This window comes from Pan paniscus, chromosome 1 (genome assembly GCF_029289425.2).
Source record: "Pan paniscus chromosome 1, NHGRI_mPanPan1-v2.0_pri, whole genome shotgun sequence".
In the NCBI taxonomy this organism is placed as follows: Eukaryota; Metazoa; Chordata; class Mammalia; order Primates; family Hominidae; genus Pan; species Pan paniscus.
In genome coordinates this window covers 159,801,435-159,825,185 of record NC_073249.2, presented here as the reverse complement: position 1 = coordinate 159,825,185, position 23,751 = coordinate 159,801,435, and the positions used below count along the sequence as shown (strand labels likewise).

The 23,751-nt window shown below is 38.6% G+C and overlaps 1 protein-coding gene across 4 annotated transcripts in view; it reads right to left on the bottom strand.

Moving 5' to 3' along the window:
• SLC35D1 (solute carrier family 35 member D1) overlaps positions 1 to 19,490 on the bottom strand; it is a 55,058-nt gene extending 35,568 nt beyond the window's left edge. For 3 of the 4 annotated variants that reach the window (XR_008626640.2, XR_010110917.1, XM_063600495.1), the window contains exons 1-8: positions 18,869 to 19,231; positions 18,021 to 18,054; positions 17,836 to 17,922; positions 17,077 to 17,144; positions 15,494 to 15,565; positions 14,845 to 14,913; positions 12,323 to 12,425; positions 7,265 to 7,357 (exon numbers count right to left, since the gene is read on the bottom strand). Coding sequence is in view for 2 of the 4 variants with exons in the window: in XM_063600495.1 (XP_063456565.1) it covers positions 7,265 to 7,357; positions 12,323 to 12,425; positions 14,845 to 14,913; positions 15,494 to 15,565; positions 17,077 to 17,144; positions 17,836 to 17,922; positions 18,021 to 18,054; positions 18,869 to 19,071 (729 nt within the window). In the remaining 2 variants the exon portion in view is untranslated. Of the gene's footprint in view, positions 1 to 7,264; positions 7,358 to 12,322; positions 12,426 to 14,844; positions 14,914 to 15,493; positions 15,566 to 17,076; positions 17,145 to 17,835; positions 17,923 to 18,020; positions 18,055 to 18,868 lie in introns of all 4 variants that reach the window. The other variant, XM_003806953.4, reaches the window with a different exon arrangement.
• Positions 19,491 to 23,751: the final 4,261 nt, after the last annotated feature.

The window sequence follows — 23,751 nt, the reverse complement described above, 5'->3', positions numbered from 1 at the left end:
TATTACATTAATTGATTTGTGTATCCTGAACCATCCTTGCATCCCTAGGATAAATCCCACTTGGTCATGATGAATGATGTTTTTAATTTGTTGTTGAATTTGGTTTGCTAGTATTTTTGTTGAGGATTTCTCCATTACTATTCATCAGTGACATTGGCCTACAGTTCTGTGTTTTGTGTGTGTGTGTGTGTGTGTGTGTGTGTGTGTGTGTTTAATGCATCTTTGTCTGATTTTGGTATCAGGGTAACACTGGCCTTGCAGAATGAATTTGGAAGTATGCCCTCCTCCTCTATTTTTTGAAATAGTTTCAGTAAGATTGGCATTAGTTCTTCTTTAAATGTTTCGTAGAATTCAGTAGTGAAGCCATATCCAGGCTTTCCTTTGCTTGGAGAGTTTTTATTACAGCTTTGATCTCATTCCTTGTTACTGGTCTGTTCAGGTTTTGGATTTCTACATGATTCAATCTTGGTAGGTTGTATGTGTCCAGCATTTATCCATTTGTTTCAGCTTTTCCAATCTATTGGCACACAGTTGCTCATAGTAGCCAATAATGATCTTTTGAATTTCTGTGGTATCAGTTGTAACATCTCCTTTTTTAGCTCTGATATTATTTATTTGGGTCTTCTTTTTTTCTTAGCCTGGCTAAAGGTTTGTCAATTTTTTCTTTTCAGAAAACCAACTTTTTGTTTCATTAATCTTTTGTATTGTTTTCTTCATTTCAAATTCATTTATTTCTGCCCTGATTTTTATTATTTCTTTTCTTCTACTAATTTTGGGTTTGGAACCCAAAAGAACTTGCTTTTCTAGTTCTTTAAGATGTATCATTAGGTTGTTTATTTGAAGTTTTTTTTTTTTTTTTTGATGTAGGCATTTACAGTTGTAAACTTATCCTCTTAGTACTGTTTTTGCTGTATACCATAAGTTTTGGTTTTCCATTATCATTTGTTTCAAAAAATTTTTTAATTTCCATCTTAATTTCTTCATTAACCCATTTGTCATTCAGGAACATATTGTTTAATTTCCATGTATTCAAAAATCCCTCATTATTAACTTCTAGCTTTATTCCATTGTGGTCAAAGAAGATGCTGGATATTATTTCAATTTTTTGAATGTTTTAAGACTTGTCTTGTGACCTAACATATGGTCTCTCCTTGAGAAGGATCCATGTGCTGGGAAAAAGAATGTGTATCCTGCAGCCACTGGACGAAATGTTCCGTAAATATCTATTAGACCCATTTGGTCTACAGTGCAGATTAAATCCAATGTTTCTTTGTTGACTTTCTGTCTGAAAGATCTGTCCAATGCTGAAACTGGGGTATTGTAGTTTCCAGCTATTACTGTATTGGGATCTATCTCTCTCTTTAGCACTAGTAGTATTTGTTTTATATATCGGTGCATTCTTGCATCAGTGTTTTATAGTTTTCACTGTAGAGATCTTTCATTTATTTGGTTAAGTTAATGTATAACTTAAAATATATCCAGGTGTTCCAGTGTTGGGTGCATATATATTTACAACTGTTATATCCTCTTGCTCAATTTACCCCTTTATCATTATATAGTGACCTTCTTTGTGTCTTACAGTTTTTATCTTAAAATGTATACTATCTGACGTAAGTATAGCTACTTCTGCTCTTTTTTGGTCTCCATTGGCATGTAATATATTTTTCCATCCCTTTATTTTCAGTCTATGTGAATCTTTACAAGTGAAGTGTGTGTCTTGTAAGCAACAGATCACTGGGTCTTTTTTTTTTATTTCTTTTTTTTATCCATTCAGCTACTGTATGTCTTTTGATTGGAGAGTTTAGTCCATTTACATTCAATATTATTACTGTTAAGTAAGGATTTGCTCCTGCCATTTTGTTCTGGTAGTTCTGTGGTCTTCTCTTCCTTCTTTCCTTCCTTCCTGTCTTCCTTTTAGTGAAGGTGATTTTCTGTGGTGGTATAATTTCATTTCTTGCTTTTCATTTTTTATGTATCTGTTGTATGCTTTTTTATTTGACATTACCATGAGGCTTGCAAACACAACCTAATAACCCAGTATTTTAAGCTGACAACAACTTAACACTGTGTGCATAAACAAACAAGCAAAAAGAAAACTAATAAAAACTCTACACCTTAATTTCATCCCCTCACTTTTTAACTTTCTATTGTTTCTCTTGATATCTTATTGTACTGTCAATGTGTTGAAAAGTTGTTGTAGGTATTATTTTTGATGGGTTCATCTTTTTGTCTTTATATGTAAAATAAGAGTAGTTTACATACCACAGTCACAGTGTATAAGTAGATATTTTGTTGAAAACTTTTAGTTAAATAAAAATATTTGAAAAAATTTTTAATTTTAAAAATGTGGGTTTTTTTGTTGCCTAGGTTAAGGAAATTAAGAGAGAAAGGGAGTATCTGAGTAAGATTAGCACAAAAACTACACAATCAATACAAAGGCTAAACTCTCATCCAGGGATGCAATCAGATTTTGTCTTTTGTACCAGCTCTGACCAACTGATTCTAGCTGTCTAGACTCCTGTCTTGGTAAACAGTCTCAGGCTATGTGTAAGCATAGCAAGAAAGTGTTGTGACTACTTGGTAATGTCTACAATGAGCACAGGATAACTTAGCACCAATTTACAATTTACCAACCCTAATCTAGTCAGAAGTATGGAAAAGTTTCAATGTCCACTTGAGGCAACCATTCCCCATTTCTGAATCATCAACTCATTTGAAATCTGAACTAAAATCCAAAGTGTGACAGATATTTTCTTAGTGTTTTGATACATCTCTGTTTACCATGAAGTCTAAAAATAAACCACTGACTTTGCATGTCATGGTAAAGAAAAAAGATTAATAAATGATATTCTATTCCTGAAAATTCTTTCCCTGAAAAATTACTAAGAAAAAAATTGAATCCTTATCTGAAAGTAAACTGTGAGGAAACTTGCTAAGGCAGAAAGAAGATAATGTCAGTGGTGCCACCTATATAAAATAAAACCTACAGATCGTGTCAAAACTACACATTCCAGCTTGCCAAGCAGGTCACTTGCTCTTATTTAAAAAGAGATATCTCAGAGGTAAGAATGGTTAAAAACATAACAGTGTCAGTCAAATAATATACTGGCAAAGAGAAAGTTCTATTCATTCATAACTAAAGAATAATTGATCCAACCCACCTGTTTTACACATGGGAACACCAAGGCCCAGAAAACAGAAGGAATCTGTCTCTATGTGGTGAGAATAATTCAGAGTCTAAAAATCAATCTGTATGGTCCACAGAGCAATCCAGAAAAGATGAATAATTCTAAACAGGCTAACTTAACAGCCTAAAATTTCTTCATTATTTAGTCAGCAATGCTTAGTATGAGACACTTCCAGGCAGACAATTTGTGCAGCAACTTTTCCTATAACTCCCCTAAACCATATAATTTAGCCAGTGATATAATGGAGACATTATACAGCGTACCACAGAACTAGCCTTGTGAGATGTACAGCAAGTGGTCTGTTCTTCCATCTCTATGTAAGAACACCTAGCAGGGTGTGCTGCCAGAAAGCCAAGCTCCAACTCCTGTGACTGAATCACTGGCTTTGTACTAAAAAAAAAATCCCATCTGGAGGTAGCAATTAGTAAGTTTAAACACAATCTGTATTGATGCTTTGGAAAGTCATTGGTCAAGTGATGTCCACTCTGCCTTTATCTATGTTAACTAGGTATCTTTTATTAACAGTAAGCTGGTTTTTGCACGAGGCATAGTTTAAAAAAATGTTTTTAAGTTAGAAGATACATGTTTTAAAAACTAAGTGCTGAATATATTTATTTGTTCCTTGGTTTCTGGTAAACCCAGAACTTTGAGAACCTTGGATAAACTTTAAATATGTATACACACACACACACACACACACACACACACACACACACACTAGTTTGGTTTCTCAAAATGCTTTGCCAAGACCTTGCATTATGTGCTCACTGGGACGAGTTTTTCAACTGGAACTTTCCTTTACATTTTTATGGTAATATATTTCGTTTTTTTCATCGTTGGCCTCCAACTCTTGCTTAAAGGCTGTATCAACCCCATCAACTGCTGTATCCAACTCCTGCCTCTCTGGGGAGCTGGCCTTTCAGAGCCCCCTTGTTGGATTCTTGTCCTAACAAAGGGAAGTTTTCCCTCTTCTGCCTACTAAATGTAACAGTGAGACTTTCAGAATAATTTGCATTGATTTTGCTTCAAATTGCAATGTGGGTCAAGAGTCTGCAACTTAGGATAATAACAAACAGACTTGCCATGTCCCCAGTTATTTTCAAATTTAGGGTTAATCACAGGATAGTAGTCATTTATATAAAAACTATCTTTTCCTTATTGTTCCTTTGATATAGTTTTTAAATACATTTACATGGTCCTATAATCAAAAAAATATAGAAAGATGAATAGTTTGAGAAGTCTCCCTCCCATTCCTGTTCTACTTACCCTGTTCCCACAATATGCACAAAAATTATTTATTAGTTTCATGTATATTTTTCCAGACTTTATTTAAATAAGTGAAAAAATTGTGTGTGTGTGTGTGTGCGCGCGCGCGTGGGGGGTATTCTTTTCTTTTTATTTTACCCAAAAGGTAGGATATCACATGCACCATTTTGCACTGTGCTTTTTCATTTAACCATTTATCTTGGAGATCTTTTCATTCAATACATAGAAAGTTTCCATTCAAAGTGGCCCCCATTCAAAGTGGGTCAGGAAAGTCTGAAGTCCAACAAACGAGAGCAGTTTATCAGCACTGATTATAGGGGAGTAGTGGGCTCATGCCAGCTGTGAGAATAGCTGCCTGTTTCCACAATGACATGGCTTTTACTCCTCAGAAACTCTGTCTCAACCCCAGAAAGGGCTGTACCTAGAGACTCATTTTACAAATGATAAAGCTAGGTGGGAGAGCAGAAGGGATTTATCCAAAGTCAGATGGTGGTCAGGCACAGAACTGGAGGTAGCTAGTTTTCTGCATTCTGAGAGCCCTAAATTCTCCCCACTGTACCACTTACATCACAATTTTTTTTTTTTTTTTTGAGACACGGTCTTGCTTTGTCACCCAGGCTGGAGTGCAGTGGCACAATCATGGCTCACTGCAGCCTCGACTTCCTGGGCTCAAGTGATCCTCCCACCTCAGCCTCCCCAGTAGCTGGGACTACAGACACACCCGACCATGCATGCTAATTTTTTTGGAATTTTTTGTAGAGATGGAGTTTTGCCATGTTGCCCAGGCTGGTCTTGAATTCCTGGGCTCAAGCAATCTGCTCACCTCCCCAAGGGCTAGGATTATAGGTGGGAGCCACTGCACCCAGCCCTTTGTCACAAACTTTTAAGGACTTGTCACTACCTGCAGAGTAAATGTCAAATTTTTGTGTCTAGCATTGGTCCTAATTTAGAAGGAATCAGGGTGTGGTATGGTGGGAATGGTAATAACACCTGCTTAGAATTTAAAAATCTAGGTTCTAGTCCTCTCTGGGGCCCAGTTTCCCCAACTATGAAATAAGAGGCTCAAACCAGATGCTCTCTAAGGTCTCTGCTAATGTTTCTAAGGTCTTTGACTTCTACCTTCTAATTTGAAGAGTCTGGTCTTTGCAGGTATGCCTGAGCTCATGCTGTTAGTTCTATCTGGAATGTACCTTTTGTTTCTCTTCCTCCGCATTCTTCAAGGCCCACTTTGACTTTTCCTGGTATTTGCCCATTTAAAAAATGCTAAGCACTCTCACCTCAGGACTCGGAACCTACTCTTCCTTGACCTAGATTACTCTCCCTCCAAAGCGCCATACAAATTGCTCTCTTAGTCCATTTGGTTCAATGTCTGCTAAAAGAAACTTTATATATTCTCTAAGCAAATTAATTCTTCCAACTTTCTCAAATTGGCCTCAAGATTTAGAACCATATATCAGACCATATTCTTGTCCCAAAGCTGGAGAGTGAGGGGTGCTTCTGCTAGTCGCTAGTCTGCTCCAAAGCCCACAGCCTTTGGAGTCAGGCTTGGGTTTAAATCTTGACTCCACTATTCCCCAATAGTATGACACTGGACAAGTTTCTTAGTCTCTCTGAACCTCTCCTTCCACATTAGTAAAATAGGTATAATTAAAATTTTCTTGACTGTTATAAAAACTACATTATATTAAATATACAAAGTGACTAACACATAATAGGGATTCAATAAACGTTAGTTTCTTGTCCCATTTTTTTTCACAGCCACAAAATACTTATTCAATACTCTTTATTAGAGAAATAGCTGTTTCCTACTTTGGTGTCATTTTTAGGCCTGCTGGCAGGTAGGTCACAGTTCATTAAAACATTTACACGTATATTCAAGATGACCTGTACCAGTTCTTTAAAAGAAAGAGGTATGATGGGGGGGGGAAACAGCTTCATAAGCTGTCAGTCTCCAGCCTTTGGTTCAAGAACAATTTAATAGTCCAACAGCTTTTTAAAATCTCTTTTATTTTAGCTTCCACAAACTTGTAAAAATCACGGTCTTTAGAGTAAATGACCAACATACTTATTCTGAAGAAGTTATTAGCCAGGGGAATCATTAGAAGGAATCTTGGTACAGAAATCCTTGCCATAATTCTGGATTTCCATTTAGTTTGCAGAATTTTGTGAATTCTGACAATATGTTATCAATTTGTCTCCTATATGGGCTTGTTTTAGACAAAAATTCTTCTCCAGATTTATTTTACTACTCTATTCTGTATTTATTTAGCTAGACATTTGCAGAAAATTGGTAAACTACTATATTAGTTGTTCTTTATAAGGTTAAGTTGCCACACAATGCTAAATATCTCCTGAGAAAAAAAAACAAGTTGGGAGTTAAACCAGAATGACAACTGTACACTAAAACTGAGAACTTCTAGCAATGCCTAGCATTTTGTTTAGGATTTGGAGAATTTTACTATTTCAAGATTTTTGTTTCTCAAGGATAGTTTACTACTATTCCTATTTTATAGTTTAGCAGAAATGTAAAAATTCCCTTCCTCTATCCTTCTGGCATGTAAGAAAAAGACACTAGCTGGCAAGCACTATTTTTATGTTGACAGCAGAGCTATTTTGAGTCATCTTAGTACTATCCAATGTTTACGCCAAGAAAAGAGGTTAGCATGACATTAGCAATTTAAAGAGTAAATGCTCAGTTTTTGGTCACTTAATAAGCATATTTCTTTTGAACAACAAAGCCTATCTTTTCATCATAAATAATAATGCAGTTCATCAACGTAAGCCATTAAACCGTAATTAGAAAGTCCTACCTTTTGTGCATCTCCTGTGAAATACGCAATGGCCAGGGTGGGCAGAATCATGAACAGTGCATTGTAATAGAGCAGTCCATATTTTCCCAGCTCCTAGGACAGTAAATAATTAGGTGTTTCATCTGCATTTTGTTCTAGCAGATACAACACTGTACAAAATACCACTCAAACTACACATAAATACACAAACACACACACCCTCCCCTACAACATACACAGCAAATGAATTAAGTTAGAAGTTTTGCAAACATTAAGAAATAATCTAAACTTTCAAGACCAAACAAAGCAAACTTACAAAATTTTATACTTACTTGAAATAAATTCCTCAAGTGCTAAGATCAGAGAAATAAAAATGACTACTGGCTGCCTCAAAATAGCAAGTAGAAAAGAGGTTATTTTGAACACATACACACACACACAAACACACACACAGCAATATCAAAACATCTCTCTGAAGCCATTCTCTTTCCAGAACTGAATCAAGACTGAGTATGTCTTGGGCTTTTCAGAAGCCTAGCACAGTGTCATTTAAGAAGGATGGATGAGGCCGGATACAGTGGCTCACACCTGTAAACTTAGCACTTTGGGAGGCTGAGGCAGATAGATTGCTTGAGCCCAGGAGTTCAAGACCAGCATGGGCAACATGGTGAAACACTGTCTCTACAAAAAATACAAAAACAGCCAGGCGCGGTGGCTCATGCCTGTAATCCCAGCACTTTGGGAGGCTGAGGCAGGCAGATCACCTGAGGTCAGCAGTTCAAGACCAGCCTGGCCAACATAGTGAAACTGTCTCTACAAAAATACAAAAATTAGCCGGGCATGATGGCGGGTGCCTGTAATCCCAGCTACTTGGGAGGCTGAGGCGGGAGAATCGCTTGAACTCAGGAGGTGGAGATGCAGTGAGCAAAGATCGTGCCATTGCACTTCAGCCTGGATGACAGAGTGAGACACTCCATCTCAAAAAACAAAAACAAAAACAAAAACAAAAAAAACAAAAAAAACCTAGCCGAGCATGGTGGCACGTTCCTGTAAATCCCAGCTACTGGGGAGGCTGATGTGGGTGGATCACTTGAGCCTGGGAGTTCAAGGCTGTAGTGAGCCAAGATAGAGATTGTGCCCCTGTACTCCAACCTGGGTAACAGAGCAAGAACCTATCTTAAATTAAAAAGAAAAACAAATTAGCCAGGAATGGTGGTGTGCACCTGTAGTCCCAGCTACTCAGGAGACTGATGTGGGAGGATCCCTTGAACCCAGGAATCCAAGGGAGGCTGCAGTGAGCTCTGATTGTGCCACTGCATTCCAACTTGGGCAACAGAGCAAGACCCTGGCTCAAAAACAAAACAAACAAAAAGCACAAAGCAAACAAACAAAAAAAGATGGCCAGATTCAGACACACAGAGTGAGGCCTAGACCAATACCAACAGACAGCACTTCTCAGTAAAGTATTTCCGAAAATGTGTACATGAAGTACAATGAAGATTAAGATTACTATAACTACAACTCCCAGAACACAATATGACTTACTGGGTTCTTAGCTACTAGGGAGCAACAAAGAACAACACACATCTTCAAACACAGGGAGCCTGTAAGAACTCTGAGTCCACCTTTGATTCACACACTTCTGGGACATTCAGCATGAAGCAGTCTCCTGAAAATGCAGGCCAGGGTTTGAGAGGTGGGAAGTGGGGACAGTGAGGGAGTGGTAAGGATGGGGGCATAACACTTGCCTAACTCCTGTGATTGAAAGATTACTGACTGATGAGAAAAGTCGAACTGCCTTCTCAAAAGCAGCACTGAAAAATTGGAAATAAATACCCAACAATAGAAAACTAGCTGATTAGGCTGGGTACAGTGGCTCATGCCTGTCATCTCAGCACTTGGGGAGGCCAAGACAGGCGGATCGCCTGAGGTCAGGAATTTGAGACCAGCCTGGCCAACACAGAGAAACCCCGTCTCTACTAAAAATACAAAAATTAGCCTGGCGTGGTGGTGCACACCTGTAATCCCAGCTATTCAAGAGGCTGAGGCACAAGAATCACTTGAACCCAGGAGACACAGGCTGCAGTAAGCTGATGTGCCACTGCACTCCAGGCTGGGCGACAGAGTGAGACTCCATCTCAAAAAAAAAAAAAAAAAAAAAAAAACCCGAAGGAAAACTAGCTGATTAGATGATTAGACTATAACTAGCTATACAATGAAACATTACACAGCCACTAAAAATGTTTAATGAGGCTGATTGACATAAAAAGGTGTTCAAGAAATGGTACTAAGTGAAAAATACAAGTTAGAAACTATATCATCCCTTTTTTGCTTAAAATTTTAACATATAGATAAGTGTGCACACACATACACATACACACACAAAATAAAGGATATCCACCAAAACAGTGCTTCTCACTCGATGATAGTATTAAGGGAGACTTATGTTTTCTTCCTCTTGCTTATCCATGTTTTCTACTACTTCTATCATAAACATGCATTATTTTATATAATATTTTAAAGTTAAAAAGTTTTAAATTCGATAGCCACATTCAGGTCTAAAATGCAGCACAAAATCTTTATGCCATATGACTCATACTCAATGGACTATGATTGTAAGCAGTCCTGATATTATCAGTAATAAAACTCCTGATTGGCTGCCCTGCCTATGGAGTAGCCATTCTTTTGTTTCTCTACTTCTAAAAACAAAAGAAAACAAGAAAACTCCGGATGTATTAAAAAGCACCTCAGCATGGCCGTACTGCCTTACTGCTTCTGGGATAAACCAAGTAACTGATTGCTTATGGTCACCACAAGCACCAGTGTAAAGGTGTGCCTCATGTGTACGGCAGCAAAAAAAAAGCCATACTGGGAACCTTTAAGAAGGGTGCCCAGTCAGCAAGAGACATGAGTGTTATCCAGGAAGCAGATGATATGCATGGAGGCACACATACACACAAATACACATCATCCAGTAAACTGACAAACAGCAAAAACTTAAATGCCAAAACTTCTGTTTTTCTTTATACATTTTAATTGTTTTGAATGTCTTTCTCCCTGCCTTCTTAAAGTACACTGACTGAAACTACATTTAGGGCATCATTATAAACATGTATTATTACATCTTATGATACATTGTTATGCATCATAAATCTGTATTATTATGTTTATGTATTATGTTCTTATTCAGTGTTGCCCTTACGGCTGTTTAATAGACCCTGTATCTTTTTCTTCTTCTTCAGTATTTCTGTCTTTTATAATCTGTTTCTCTTGTTAGCTGACCTTTTATACTGCTGGTAAACCTCTCTGCCTCTAAATAGAATTCTACCTTCTAGTTTGTTGCTTATAAGATATGATCTAGGAAAAGTAATCAATGAACTTAAAAGTTCTAGTATGAATAAGTCATAGTGATTTCTAAGCGAGAAACTGAAGGGCTCTCCTAGGAATAAAACACTCAGAAACTTTGATTTTTTTTCTAGATTCTAGGATATACTATAGATTGTACTAATATGGTAGCCACTAGCCACATGTAGCTATTTCAATTTAATTATAATCACATAAAACTACTGATTTCAGTTTCTCAGTTATTTTCAAGTGCTCAAGGGCCATGCATGGCTAATGACCAGTTAATGGAAAGCAGAAATATAAATTTCCAATGTCACAGAAAATTCTATTAACAGTGCTGTTTTAGACAACTGAAGCTGCTGGACAAATCAAATGTCATTAATAGTATCTATTTTCCAAAGCAGCAAATGGGCTGAAGAAAAGAGTAAGATCAATCACTAACTGCTACCTTTTCTCTAGCTATTTTAAAAAGATAAAAATTCTTACTAGTAGCTTCCATTAAAATGCAACCATCATATAGATTCATCAAAGCAAATAAATGGAGGCCAAGACATGCATATTTAAAGAAAATGGATTGGAAACAAATCAACACCATCCTTGGTTCTTCAAGCCTACTCCAAAAACAAAAACAAAACAAAAAAAATAAACTATCTGCAAAATAATGAAACCTACTGGGATAGACATTGAATCTACACTTCTTTTCTAGAGGAGCAGGCAAAGCCCCTGGCCAAGGCAAGATCAATTCAATACTAATAGTACTATCAAGCAGGTAGGACACTTGTAGTTATTTATTATCTAAGCTCCCAAAAAGGAGCTTAAGTAGTTTCAGAAACATTCTACACATAATAGAAAAGACTAAAAACTAAGCAGTTAAAGTCATCTGACTAAAGAGAAAATATGGGTAGGAAAATAAGATAAAGTCATGGTCAGTTACAAGATGTAATTATGAGATAAAAATGTACCAGCTGCTCAGGAAAAACTATGGTGACATCTAAGATAAGTATCTCATATGAGTCCTCATATAGGATACATTATGGTATCAAGGACAATTCCTTCAATTAGCCACCCTAGGATATATAAAGTTGAGATCCATTTAGGTGTTTCTTACAGTAATGTAATCTCATAACATAATGTTGCAAAAGCAATATGATTCAAATACTCAGCTTTCTAATAATCTGGCTTGATCTAAAAATAATATATTTAAAGTATATAGTAAACAAATAAACAATATCTGGTAAAGCCAAGGCCAGAAAACACTGTATTGCCCCTAAGAGAGACAGAGATACTAATGCTCCCTAAAAATTCCCATTATTTATAGGGCAAATACATAAAGGCCATTTTTGTTTTGAAGCCCCTTCCAACATTCATTTCCCTTCAAGTCTGCCCAAAGGTTTCCAAGTAGTTCTCTTTCTGCCTCCCAGGTCCCTCGGAAAGTCCTCTAGAATACAGCCATGAACATTTAAAGACACTGCAGTGAACACGCTTTACTTTCCCTACCCCACACGAAGTCAAAATTCACGCAATCCCAGAAAAGCCTGGAATAAAACCTAATTGCTAATTAATTAAAAAATAAAGTTTCTTATGTGAACACTAAAGTACAGGAATTTTACCCTCAGAGAGCCACTATGTCTTTCTCATCCCCAGTAAGTACTTTCTTTATTCCCCACTTCTTCTCCTATGAATTGACATTCCAACATCAGTACACACCTGTTAAAGCTTTAGATTGCTACTTACTTTTGAATCTAATTTTTGTTTTACGTATGCACCATTTGCTGCTGTCAGGACATCGTTTATCAGAATAAAAGCATATCCTTCCAGATCAAATGCCAAGTCAGAGCTGCAAAACATAAGCAACACTTTAAGAACAACTTAAAGAACATGCATTTAATTTTAAATAGATATGAGCTAAAATATTTACAAGAACATATTCTCATCTAGGGAAGTGAATATTAGGCATTTTATCAGCTACTAGTATTTCTTGATTTCTGGTCATAGTTTGCAATTTCACCTCAATAAGGGATTCCTCAGAAATAAGAGGCACTAACATTTAAACACATAATTAGCAACAATCATTCATGTCATTTAATAGCACACCGCTCTGCATTCAAAGCCAGATGACAACAAGCACCAAATTACCATTAAGTACATCTGTGAAGCAGGCAGAAGCAGGCAGAGCTCAATTTCATAGACAAGAAAACCAAAAGGATGAGGCCATTAACAAGTCATTTTCTGAAGGTCCACATGAAAAGTAGGACTATCTTGCATAGGTAGTTGGGCCCCTGGGTGAAATTTCTGAAGGGTGGATCATGGTTAGTTCTGAGATCAAGCTAGAACAATGTCTAAGCACATAGCAGGAACTCAAATACTTAAATAATTGCTCAATGAACCTGTGAAGTATAACTTGGGGGTTTAGGGAAACTGAAAATTTCTGGAACTTAGAGTACCAGGCACGAGATAAGAATTTAGTAAATTAAACAGAATAAATGAAAATCTGAGAAAGGTATGCCTTCAGCATACTTCAGCACCCTAGCTAAAATAGTGGCTGCACAGACTCTGATTTTGCAGAGATACTGTATAGGAGCCAAGACTTATCTAATGAGTTCTATGCCACTGCAATTTTAGGCAGGACTAACTTAATGCACACTCCCTACCCCAAGCAGTCTAACAACCTTCTGACTGACTTCAGAGGTCTGAGTTCCCTTCCTTTCAATCTTTTTCCAAGTCAAAGGGTCTAACCAGATAAGGCTGGTCCAGACAGTAATCCTTTTCAGAAGTTTTTGTAGACACAAGAAAGCCCTGAGGAACCCCTGTTGTTTGGTACAATTTTGGGTCCCATCAGCTTCAAGGAAATGTTTCAAAGACTAGCAGGGCACCTCTAAAAAGAAAGGTAGGAGGCTAGTATAGAATTTTTCTCCAAGAGGGGAATATGACATAGAAGGAAAAGCAGTTAGCTATACAGCCAATTTCTAGTAACCAATTACGCCACTCTCTTTTTTTTAGAATGAAATTTTACTTGGAGATTGGACTTGTAAAACAGGACTGGACTGATAATACTTTCTTCCACCTATACTACGGGAATGTGATGATGGTAAATGAGTCAATTCAAGAAGTACACTGGAACTCCTGGATGGAAAACATACGTCTGGCAGAATGTGTGGCATTAGTAAATACATATATGCATGCCCTGGGCTGATTAAAATGTTGTAGAAGACTTCTAGCATCATTATAATTTTCTCGGTCTGTGGGTATACATTTTCCTCATGTATTTTAAAACTAAAACTTAAGAAAAATGGGAAAAGCTTTAATAACCTAATAGAATATCTAAGTTATGGCATTTGTGACATATCTTACGTGAGGCCAATTAAAGCAATGTTATTATTCATTATTCGAAAAGGCAAGCAAATGTTTCATAGTCGTTTTCCTCACCTCACAGAAGAGGAGACATGCTTTTCTTTAGCAGCATGCAAAATTAAGAAACGCCAGGCCAGGCACGGTGGCTCACGCCTGTAATCCCAGCACTTTGGGAGGCCAAGGCAGGCGGATCACGAGGATAGGAGATCGAGACCATCCTGGCTAACATGGTGAAACTCCGTGTCTACTAAGAATACAAAAAATTAGCTGGGTGTGGTGGCAGACGCCTGTAGTCCCAGCTACTCGGGAGGCTGAGGCAGGAGAATGGCGTGAACCTGGGAGGCGGAGCTTGCAGTGAGCCGAGATCCCGCTACTGGACTCCAGCCTGGGCGACAGAGCAAGACTCCGTCTCAAAAAAAAAAAAAAAAAAAGAAATGCCACATGGTTTATAAAAACACACAGGCTCTGAAGAAAGCCACAGATTCAAATTTCAGCTCTGCCATTAGCCCTGTGACCTTAAGCAAGTTACTGAACTTAAGTTTTAGTTTCTTCAACTATAAAATAGGAAAATTATACCCATACCTCTCAGAGGTGTTGTGAAGAACACATAATAAGATGTGTAAAATGCCAAACATATTGTGTGGCACATGCTATGTGCTCAGCACAACGACAGTAACAAATTCTAAATTACATCAATTTAAATTTTAACAATCCCAAGAATCTTATTTTTGTCAACCTTTATCTTAATACAGCCAAAAAGATTTAACCTTTTCAAGAGTCTTCTAGATGCTTTTCAAAGATATAATTCTTATTTAGGCAATAAAAAATTGTTATTGATAAGTAATCATTTATTATCAATAATTATTGACAATTTATAATGTGCTAGTCATAGGCCCACATCTTACCTGGCAGCTACAAAGGCTCCAATAATCATTGCAAATACAGTCATTTTAATACCCCAAGAAAAAGTCTTCCTACAAAACAAAAAATTTTAAAATACACACGACTTTATTCCCACACTCATTTTACAACAGAAGCAAAAAATGGGATACGCTTTCTCAAAAGCTATAAACAATCATATTTTAAACATTTCTGAGAAACTGATATTTAAAAGAACCCCTTTGATAAAGCAAAAATTTATTGTTATATAAGTTATTACACCCACTTTTAAAATTTTCACCTATTGTTATTATTAGTGAGTTTGAACTTTTGTGAAGCAGAATTTCTTTAACAGAAAAATGTCACATTCATTTGGAGCTAGACATGAACACTATTTAAAACCTATACCTATGATTCTGATCCAGCTTCTCCCAGTGGCAGTAGTACAGAAATTCTAGAAAGTAAATCTCACGTTCAGATAAGATTTTCAACTCTAATTCATAACCTTCCCAACTACCACTCCCACAAACTATCAATTCCAGCAGCCAAGAGAGAGGGTTGCTTAAACTTCTCAAAAGGTAAGGTAGGAACAAGACAAATAATTTAATATCTCACATATGCTGGGCACCTTTTCAAGGTGATTTAAAGAACAGATATATTAGAAACTTAGCTCACTTGAGTAAAACTCCTTCAGCAAACATTGTAAACAGGATGGAGAACCTTCTCAGAACTGTAAACATTGGCAAGCTGGAAAAAAAAAAAGATAATTAGGTAAAATAGAATTTAACAATTTGTTTTAAACTAAGATTTTCCAAATTGGTAGTTAAAATAATGCTATTCTTCCATTATGGAAATTCCATACAGATTAATTTATGGTTAAACCCCTGCTTCTCTCTAGAAGCAATTCCTACTTGAAAGCCTACAACAGCTGCTTTTAAAAAACTACTAGAAGTGAGAAACATTAAATTAACTACAAAACTTTATTCTGCTAATTATGCAAAACCCTAAGCTGTAAATATGTCAGTTTTTAGTAGAAAAAGGCTTCCTTCTCATTTTTTCACTAGTCTGACCTCCCTTCCCACCCCCTAGACCACCCAAAAACCATCTATGAAAATCTTACCCCATGAAATGCCTTGACTGTCCTTTTGTGGATGTAATTTTGTCTTCATCTAAATTCCCAGAGCATTTTGCTTATACTAATCAAACATACAGCCTCTTGCAATATAGTTATTTCTGAATATATCTTATCTCACTCCAAAGTGCCTTATACTTAGCTGGCAATCAAAGATAGGTGTGAATGAATGGTTGGATGAGATGGATGAAAAAAAGCAAACTCTACACAAGCAGCACTTTGCAGAAGGCCTGCATTTCTTTCCTGGTGGGTAATGAAATGGAAAAAAATGTCCCACCCATGATAAATCTGACCTCCTTGGAACCCTCTTCAGAGATATCATCTTGGTCATTCTGTCAGGTTTCTCGGGTTTTAAAGGAAGAAATGAAAAACACCTTGTCCCTGATTCTCAAAAATCTCTCCATTCTATTTTACAATGCCAGGGTTTTAGCTTGTGTGGTAGTGGTGAAGCCACGGGGTTTCTGTTAAATGTTTTCTCTATTTGTGTCATTTTAATACCACACACAACCGATATGTACACTACAATAAGAGCAGAAGCCAGAAACCGGGAGGTTAGAGGGAAAGACAGTGTTACCATGGAGAGGAGAGCTATTGCTTCTCTCTGAAAATAAGTATGTTGCCTCTACAGTTACATGCCATGTGTAAGATATTAATAATATTTTTATCAGGGTTCTAGCTGATGTTACCTTACTTCACATTAAAAGAAAAACTGCAAAAGTTCTTATGCCTACCCTCTAATTTTGCTGTGTGGAAGTTGCCTAAAATATTTATGAACTATATTAAAGAACTGAAATCCCAGAAGCCTAGTATATATCTTCACTATTGTGGCTCTAGAAAAATAATAAAAATTTCCTATCATAGCATTTTATAACATTTTAAGACTTCTAACCTCAAAATGAGGCGTAAAAAAACAAAAACAAAAAACTCCTCTTTCTCTTCAAAGAAAAGAGCATAAACTATAAACTAAAACCTTTGGCACCACCTTCATTATTTAGTAGTAATAGAAGCTTTCTGGTCCTTTCATTTTTTTCCAGAATCAATAACAATGTGTTAAATATTTGACATTCAAGTACAATTTTAAGAATACATTATATTAACCTCACTAGTAAAATAAAGTTATCCATACTTCAGTTTCTTCGTGCTGAACAGTCCCGTGATTTGGTTCCCAAAATATAGTAGAGGTAGTGGAAACGTCTAGAAAATTTAAAAAGGGATAACAAAACTCAATAATAAAGATAGCTAAAACAAGGTCCTTTCAAACAGAAACAATTTTGTTTATATGATCAAAATTTTTTCCACTTAAAACGTAAGATTAGTTATCATACACAATTTTGACACCCAAACACCCAAACAACACTTATGCTTGGATAAACAACATTACTATAGCAGAAAGAAAGGGAGGAAGGCAGGGAGAAAAGACAGAAATATGAATATGATCAATGTGAGACAGAAACATCATTTGCTGTAAAATATGATAATGTATTAGAGCCCATGGCTCTAATGTCAGCAGAAAAAGTAAAGGCATTTCATCTTCGTTTGCAGTCAAGCAGAGGCAGACAGTATAAAATAAGCCCAAAGAATAATGAATGCAGGATACACTGGCTAGATTAGATGGATAGAGAAACTGCAAAACTATTGTACCCTCAACAAGTGTGCATTAATTAAAAACAGAAGAATATTCCTATGTTATTTTTTCTCTTAAGTTTAAAGAGATTGTAGGCCTTCTTTGACACATATTACTACTTTTATTCTTTACATTCATTATAACCACTCTAGACTGGGCAATTTTGAGGCTGCAATTTTTAAATACGCAAGGCACTGATAAAATATGTTAATACATACTGACTTCATTTCACAAAATAAAGTATCGCTTTTCTTCTTTTACCTTTCGAGGTACATTTCTGTCAAGGTCAGGAAACTTGACTACTCTGAGCGCCTTTCCCACCCAGAGAACTGCCACTGTGGCCACCATCTGTAAACAAGAGAACACAGATTCACTGTTCTACACATAAAGACACACACAGAAGTTCTAACAACATAAACCACGTAACGGTGAGGATTCCAACTAACCTGGCCAAGTCCAACACATAGTGAGGAGGGAAATCTACAAAAAGGGCAAAGAAAAAAACAAGATCAGAACAAACCTAACTTAGCTCTGTGAATTCAATTTGCACATCGGCAACGTTAATAAGGCATTCCGATACAAGCCACACCAACGTCCGCCCCTAAATCAAACAAAAATCTTGGGAGAAAACTCTGCCTGTTGGTTGTCAGTCCACCCCGCTGATGTAGCCTCGGGCGGCCGCTTGTCCCATCTTGTCCGAGTCTACAGTTTCAGTCCGCTGCCTGCAAAGGATTTCTCAAGGCAGTGCAGATACAGATCTCTGCAACGGTTTCACACACCTTTAAAAAAAAAAAAAACCAACTTCTGCCTCTGGGTCCCAGTGTTAGCAAGGGAATAATTGTCTGCTGGGGTGAGGATGCGTACGTCCCCAGAGGCTGTCAGCGGGTGCAGGGGACACTGAAGCCCCGGCCCCCTGTCCAGGCTGCGGAGGAGGGAGGCTTCCCTCGCTCTCCTCTCTGATCGACAGGCATAAGGGCTCAAAAGTCACCAAGCGAATCACTTTGCTCCATCTCTCTGAAGGGCAGGGTTTTCGGGGCGGTGCGCCCAGGGCATGGCAGGCGAGCCCCAAACGTGCCGGGCCGGCCGGAGCTCCGCGCAGGGAGCGGACCCCGGCCACAGGCCCGCTCGCCAGGCCGGCTCCGCTGCCCGGGCCGCGCGCGTCAGCCGCCCGCCCTCCCCAGCTCCCGCCCAACTTTGTTCGGCTTTAACTTTGGCAGTCAAAGTCCAGGGAGCCGGCGCCGCGCCGCCGCCCGCTCCTCCTCCGCGGCCTGGGCCGCCGCCGCCTCGGCCCTACCTGTAATTGGTGAGCACGCTCTTATTCACCACCACGATCAGGAAGGAGCTCACGCCGTAAAAGCCGGCGGCCAGCAGCTTCAGAAACACGGTCAGCGTTTCGGCCGACGCCATCCCCAGCTCCTCCTCATCTCGGAGTGTGGAGGATTTCGCGGGGGCTTCTCCTTTAACCCGAGCATGCTGACGTCTATGAACTTCCGCCATGGCTGCCGCAGCGGCGGTGGCCTGGCGGCGGGGCCTAGCGGCTCGGGGGCCTGCAGCGGCGGCTCCCAGGGGACTCGAGGAGTTGGGGACCGCAGACTAGGCCAGCTGCGCGCTCGCCGCCTCGACTCCCCGCTTGGCCGCCGCCTGTCCCCGCCCAGGGGCAGGGACGCCGGGGTTCACACCCCTGGAGACTTTGCTCGGGCATTGTGCAACGCGGGGTCAGAGAGTAGGGCCGCGCCGGGCTTAGCCTGGGCAGGGGTTGGAGAGAGCCTGGAGAAGGGGCAGTGGCGACCCCCCTGCCCGAGGCGGATAAGGAGAAGCCAGGGGAACTACATCGAGACACCAGAGCGCCGGGCGACAAACCACAGACGCCGGGTGACAGTCGCCCTGCGCCTGCGCACGAGCACGCGCTGGGTCTCTCCGCGGGGCGCGTACCTGGGGCGGGGGGAGTCTGGTGGCAGAGGGGCTGGAAGGCCGTATTCTCCGGATAACTCCCGCAACTAAGTGCAGACCCTCCTCCCCTCTGTTACAGCTGGCCGGCCAAGTAGTTACATACACTGCGTCTAGACTAATTTTGAATGCTCTTTTAGTCTCTCTTGCAGGGGGTAAAAACCCTTCAAAAGTATCAGATGTGGATCAACAGTAAACACTCAACGAAAATTTCATTCTGCAATGCCTCAGGCTTCTTACATTTTCTGAACCCAGAAAACACCAAACAATACTTTCTTTTCAGATTGAGAAGTTTCGTTTGTTTGTTTTAAGAAAAATGTTGACATATCCCAAAAAGTAGCAAGATAAGCAGCTTGGGGATTGGGGAAAGCACAAGGTGTTTGGAGCCTAAAAGACTTGATTTCCAATTGTAGGATTCCTAGAAATGACGATCCCCCCCCCCCCCCCCCCGCCCAAAACACACACACTCCTTATTGTGTGTCTTGGACCAATTAGATGACTTCCCTGAACCTGATCTCTGTGGATGTGTAGCTAGCAAAGAGCTAGTTTTCGGTAAATGGTAGTCATTATTATATAACAGAAGCAAATCATTATGATCGGTTTAAGCAAAGAAATTACATATTGAACTTTAATAGATTAGGAAAGAAGAACTTTGAATTATTTTTCTAAGTGCTTGGTCTGTATCTTTTTAAATTTCTTCTTTTTTTTTTTTTTTTCTTATTTTTATATTTTGGTAAACCAGGTATAGTGGTTCACACCTGTAATACCAGCACTTTGGGAGCAGGTGGAATGCCTGAGCCCGGGAGTTTGAGACCATGCTGGGCAACAAAGTGAGACCCTGTCTCTACAAGAAAATAAAAAAATTAGCCAGATGTGGTGGCGCACGCCTGTGGTCCCAGCTACTCAGGAGGCTGAGGTGGGAGGATGGCTTGAGCCCAGGAGGTCAAGGCTGCAATGAGCTATGATCATACTACTGCACTCCAGCCTGGGCAACAGCACAAGACCATCTTAAAGAAAGAAATAAATTGTGGCAAAATATACAAAGTATAAAATTTATCATTTTAACCCTTTTTGAGTATGCAATTGCATGGCATTAACCGCATTCACATCCTTTTGCAACCATCATCACTAATCCATCTTTAGAACTTTTTCACCATCCCAAAGTGAAACTCTTTCCCCTTTAAACAATCACTCCCTGTTTCCCTACTTCCTTCCCTCTCTGCTGTTAACCAGTGTTCTACTTTCTGTCTCTGTGAATTTGACTACTCTAGGTACCTCATGTAAGTGGAATCATGTAGTATTTGTCCTTTCGTGATGAACTTACTTCATTAACATAATGTCTTCAAGGTTCAGCCACGTCGTAGCATATGTTAGAATGTCCTCCCTTTTTAAGGCTGAATAATATTCAATTATATGTGTATAATTGGTTTATATCTTTTGAGTTACTTTGAGAACACCTATGTTCTTCAAGTGTTTCTTAAAAAACTGGCACACAGGATGAGGTTCTTAACGTAGCCTACAAGGTCCTAGATAATGTGGTTCCTACCCACATCTCCAGAGGCGCTATTCACGTTTCCCTCCCCTAAGGTGCAGATAAATCAACAATGTGGGTTCCGGCTTCTGTGTCTTTACTCTCATTATTCCCTCCATCTGGGCTGCTTTTTCTCTTCCTCCTCTCACCCAGCTCCTGAAAAACTCTTACATTTCCTTCCGTATTTTGGCAGAACAGTACCTCTTCTCTGGGCAGCCTTCACACTGCCCCCCACTTCCCTCTACATAATTGATCTCTCTCCTTTGTGCCTCTCCTACCGCATCTTTATATACCCCCTTTGTAGAGTGTCCATCTGCTCCTGCTGCTATAACAAAATACCTGAGACTGGATAACATATAAAAAATAGAAATTTATTTTCTCACACTTCTGGAGGCTGAGAAGTCCAAGATCAAGGTGCCACCTTAACCACTGCATCCTCTGAAGGGGAAGAACACCATGTCCTCACATGGCAGAAGGGACAGAAGGTCAGAAAGGGACAAACACTGTGTGAAACCTCTCTCATAAGGCATGAATCCTACTCACAAAGGCAGAGCCCTCATGACTTAGTCACCTCCTAAAGGGCCTGCCTCTTAATAATATCACATTGGTGATTAAGTTTCAACATATGAATTTTGGAGGACACATACAGACCGTAGCAAAGGGGCTCTGCATTACATGTTTACATATCACTCTCTTCCACTAGACAGTTGCTTCTTGAGGACAGGGGCAGGCAAGGATGCCTAACACAGTTTAGATATTTTAGTTGATTGAATCAATGAAAACAAGGAAAATGATTAAATTTCTTCCTTGACTGCTAGCTTCAAAAGGAAAAATAACTAAAACATTGTATTTTAAGAAACATCCTTGCAGAAAAAAATATTATAGAAGTAACAATGCCCCTCATAATAAAAAGCAAATATATACATATATACACATTTTTACACATTTTAAAAAACATACCTGGAATAGAACCAGAGAAGAACACTAATCCTCAAGCCACACACTGCTGCTGACACTTAGTAGTTTTGTGACCTTGGGCAAATTACTAGACATCACTGTGCTTCAATTTCCTCACCTGTAAAATGGGGATAACAATAGTACCCACCTCATAGAGTTACAATGAGAATTAAATGAGTTAATGAATGTAAAGTGCTTAGAACATAATATGAGTGTTTATTACAATTACTGTTATCACTAGTATTATTAGGCAGTCTTCCTCTTTTCACTTACTATTCCTTGATGGTCTTTCTGTGGCAACGCTTAAACTTAACCTCATTCTTTTCAAAGGCTTCAGAGTATTCCATTAGTTGGATGCATCATCATGTAACCCTATAGACATTTAAGTTATTGCCATTTTTCAGTGTACAAACAATGCTTGTCCATTCAACTTTGTGCAAGTATAAATTTCTAGAAGTAGAATTGCTTAGTTAAGGCTACTTTTTAATAAAAAAATTAATAGAATTGAGGAAATTCCAAATTAACAACCTCCAAAGAGTTTATACTCATTTTTTATTCCTGCTAACACGGTATGAAAATGAAACCCTCTTTTATAAAGTCAAGAGGGCACCAATGGAGAACAATGGAAGAGGTGAGATAATATTTCAAGTTCTACCCTGTGGAAGTATGAAATGCCAGGTACAAATTTTCAAAATCATAAGTTATGATTACAGAAAATAAAAATAAGAGTGCTGATCCAGGCAACTACTGTTTTTCTCAGCATGATTACTTTATTAATTAACAAATATTCAAGACCTATCACAGGCCATGAACTGTGTTGGATTTTCTCAGCTCCAGTAATGATTTGGTTGCTGTGGACCCCCAGTAAAATGCTATGGAGTTTAATGGAGTCAAGCATTCTCATTAGGTACCCACAAAGATAAGATAGGTGCCATCTCTAGTAGGATTTTTATCTCTTTCCCGTGTTATAGGTACTTAGACTTTGGGGTGAATTTTGGTATTTTAGGTCCTCAGATCTGTTTCCTCACTTCAGTAATATTAATCACAGAATTATATATGGAGTATTTACACATCATTGGGTGAAACTGAATAAATATTGAAATATATCTTAAAAAGTTGTTCAAGATAAGAAAGACTGAATTAAATGTTCTCACTTAGGTACAAGTATACTCTATTTGGAAAGGTCAACTTTGTGGGTTGATAAATTTTACATCTTACTGGGTAGAATTACTAGCAAAAACTCTTCTTAGTATTAAATGATGTCTTTTTATCAAAACATTGCCGTTAAGTATCCTGTTTTTCACTGAGGGAATATTGATTCTGTACACAGTTCTTTAAAACATAGCTTATATTACTTCTTTTCTCCACGCTTCTCCCTTTTCCTTGGCCCACTTGCTCCTCTCATAGTGGAATGTATATAGGCCTCTTTTGTTATCCACCTGCATTCACCAGTTTCCTATTTCACTGCCAACCTAGATCATACCCAGTGACCTGCTGTGTTGCACAGCTGGTTACTTTATAGTCAAGGAGCAAAGGTCATACATGTTTCCTATTTGAACAATACTTTAAAAATTCTGAGAATCAGAGAGCATGGAGCTTCTCTTCTCTGCAGTGCCTTGTACTTTTCTACATTGGACTGCAAAGAATGAACTTATTGGCCACTGATGATGAGCCTCACAATGTGCTACTCTTGTAATTCATTATCTCATTTCACCCTAACCACTATGAGAAGCAGGTATGGT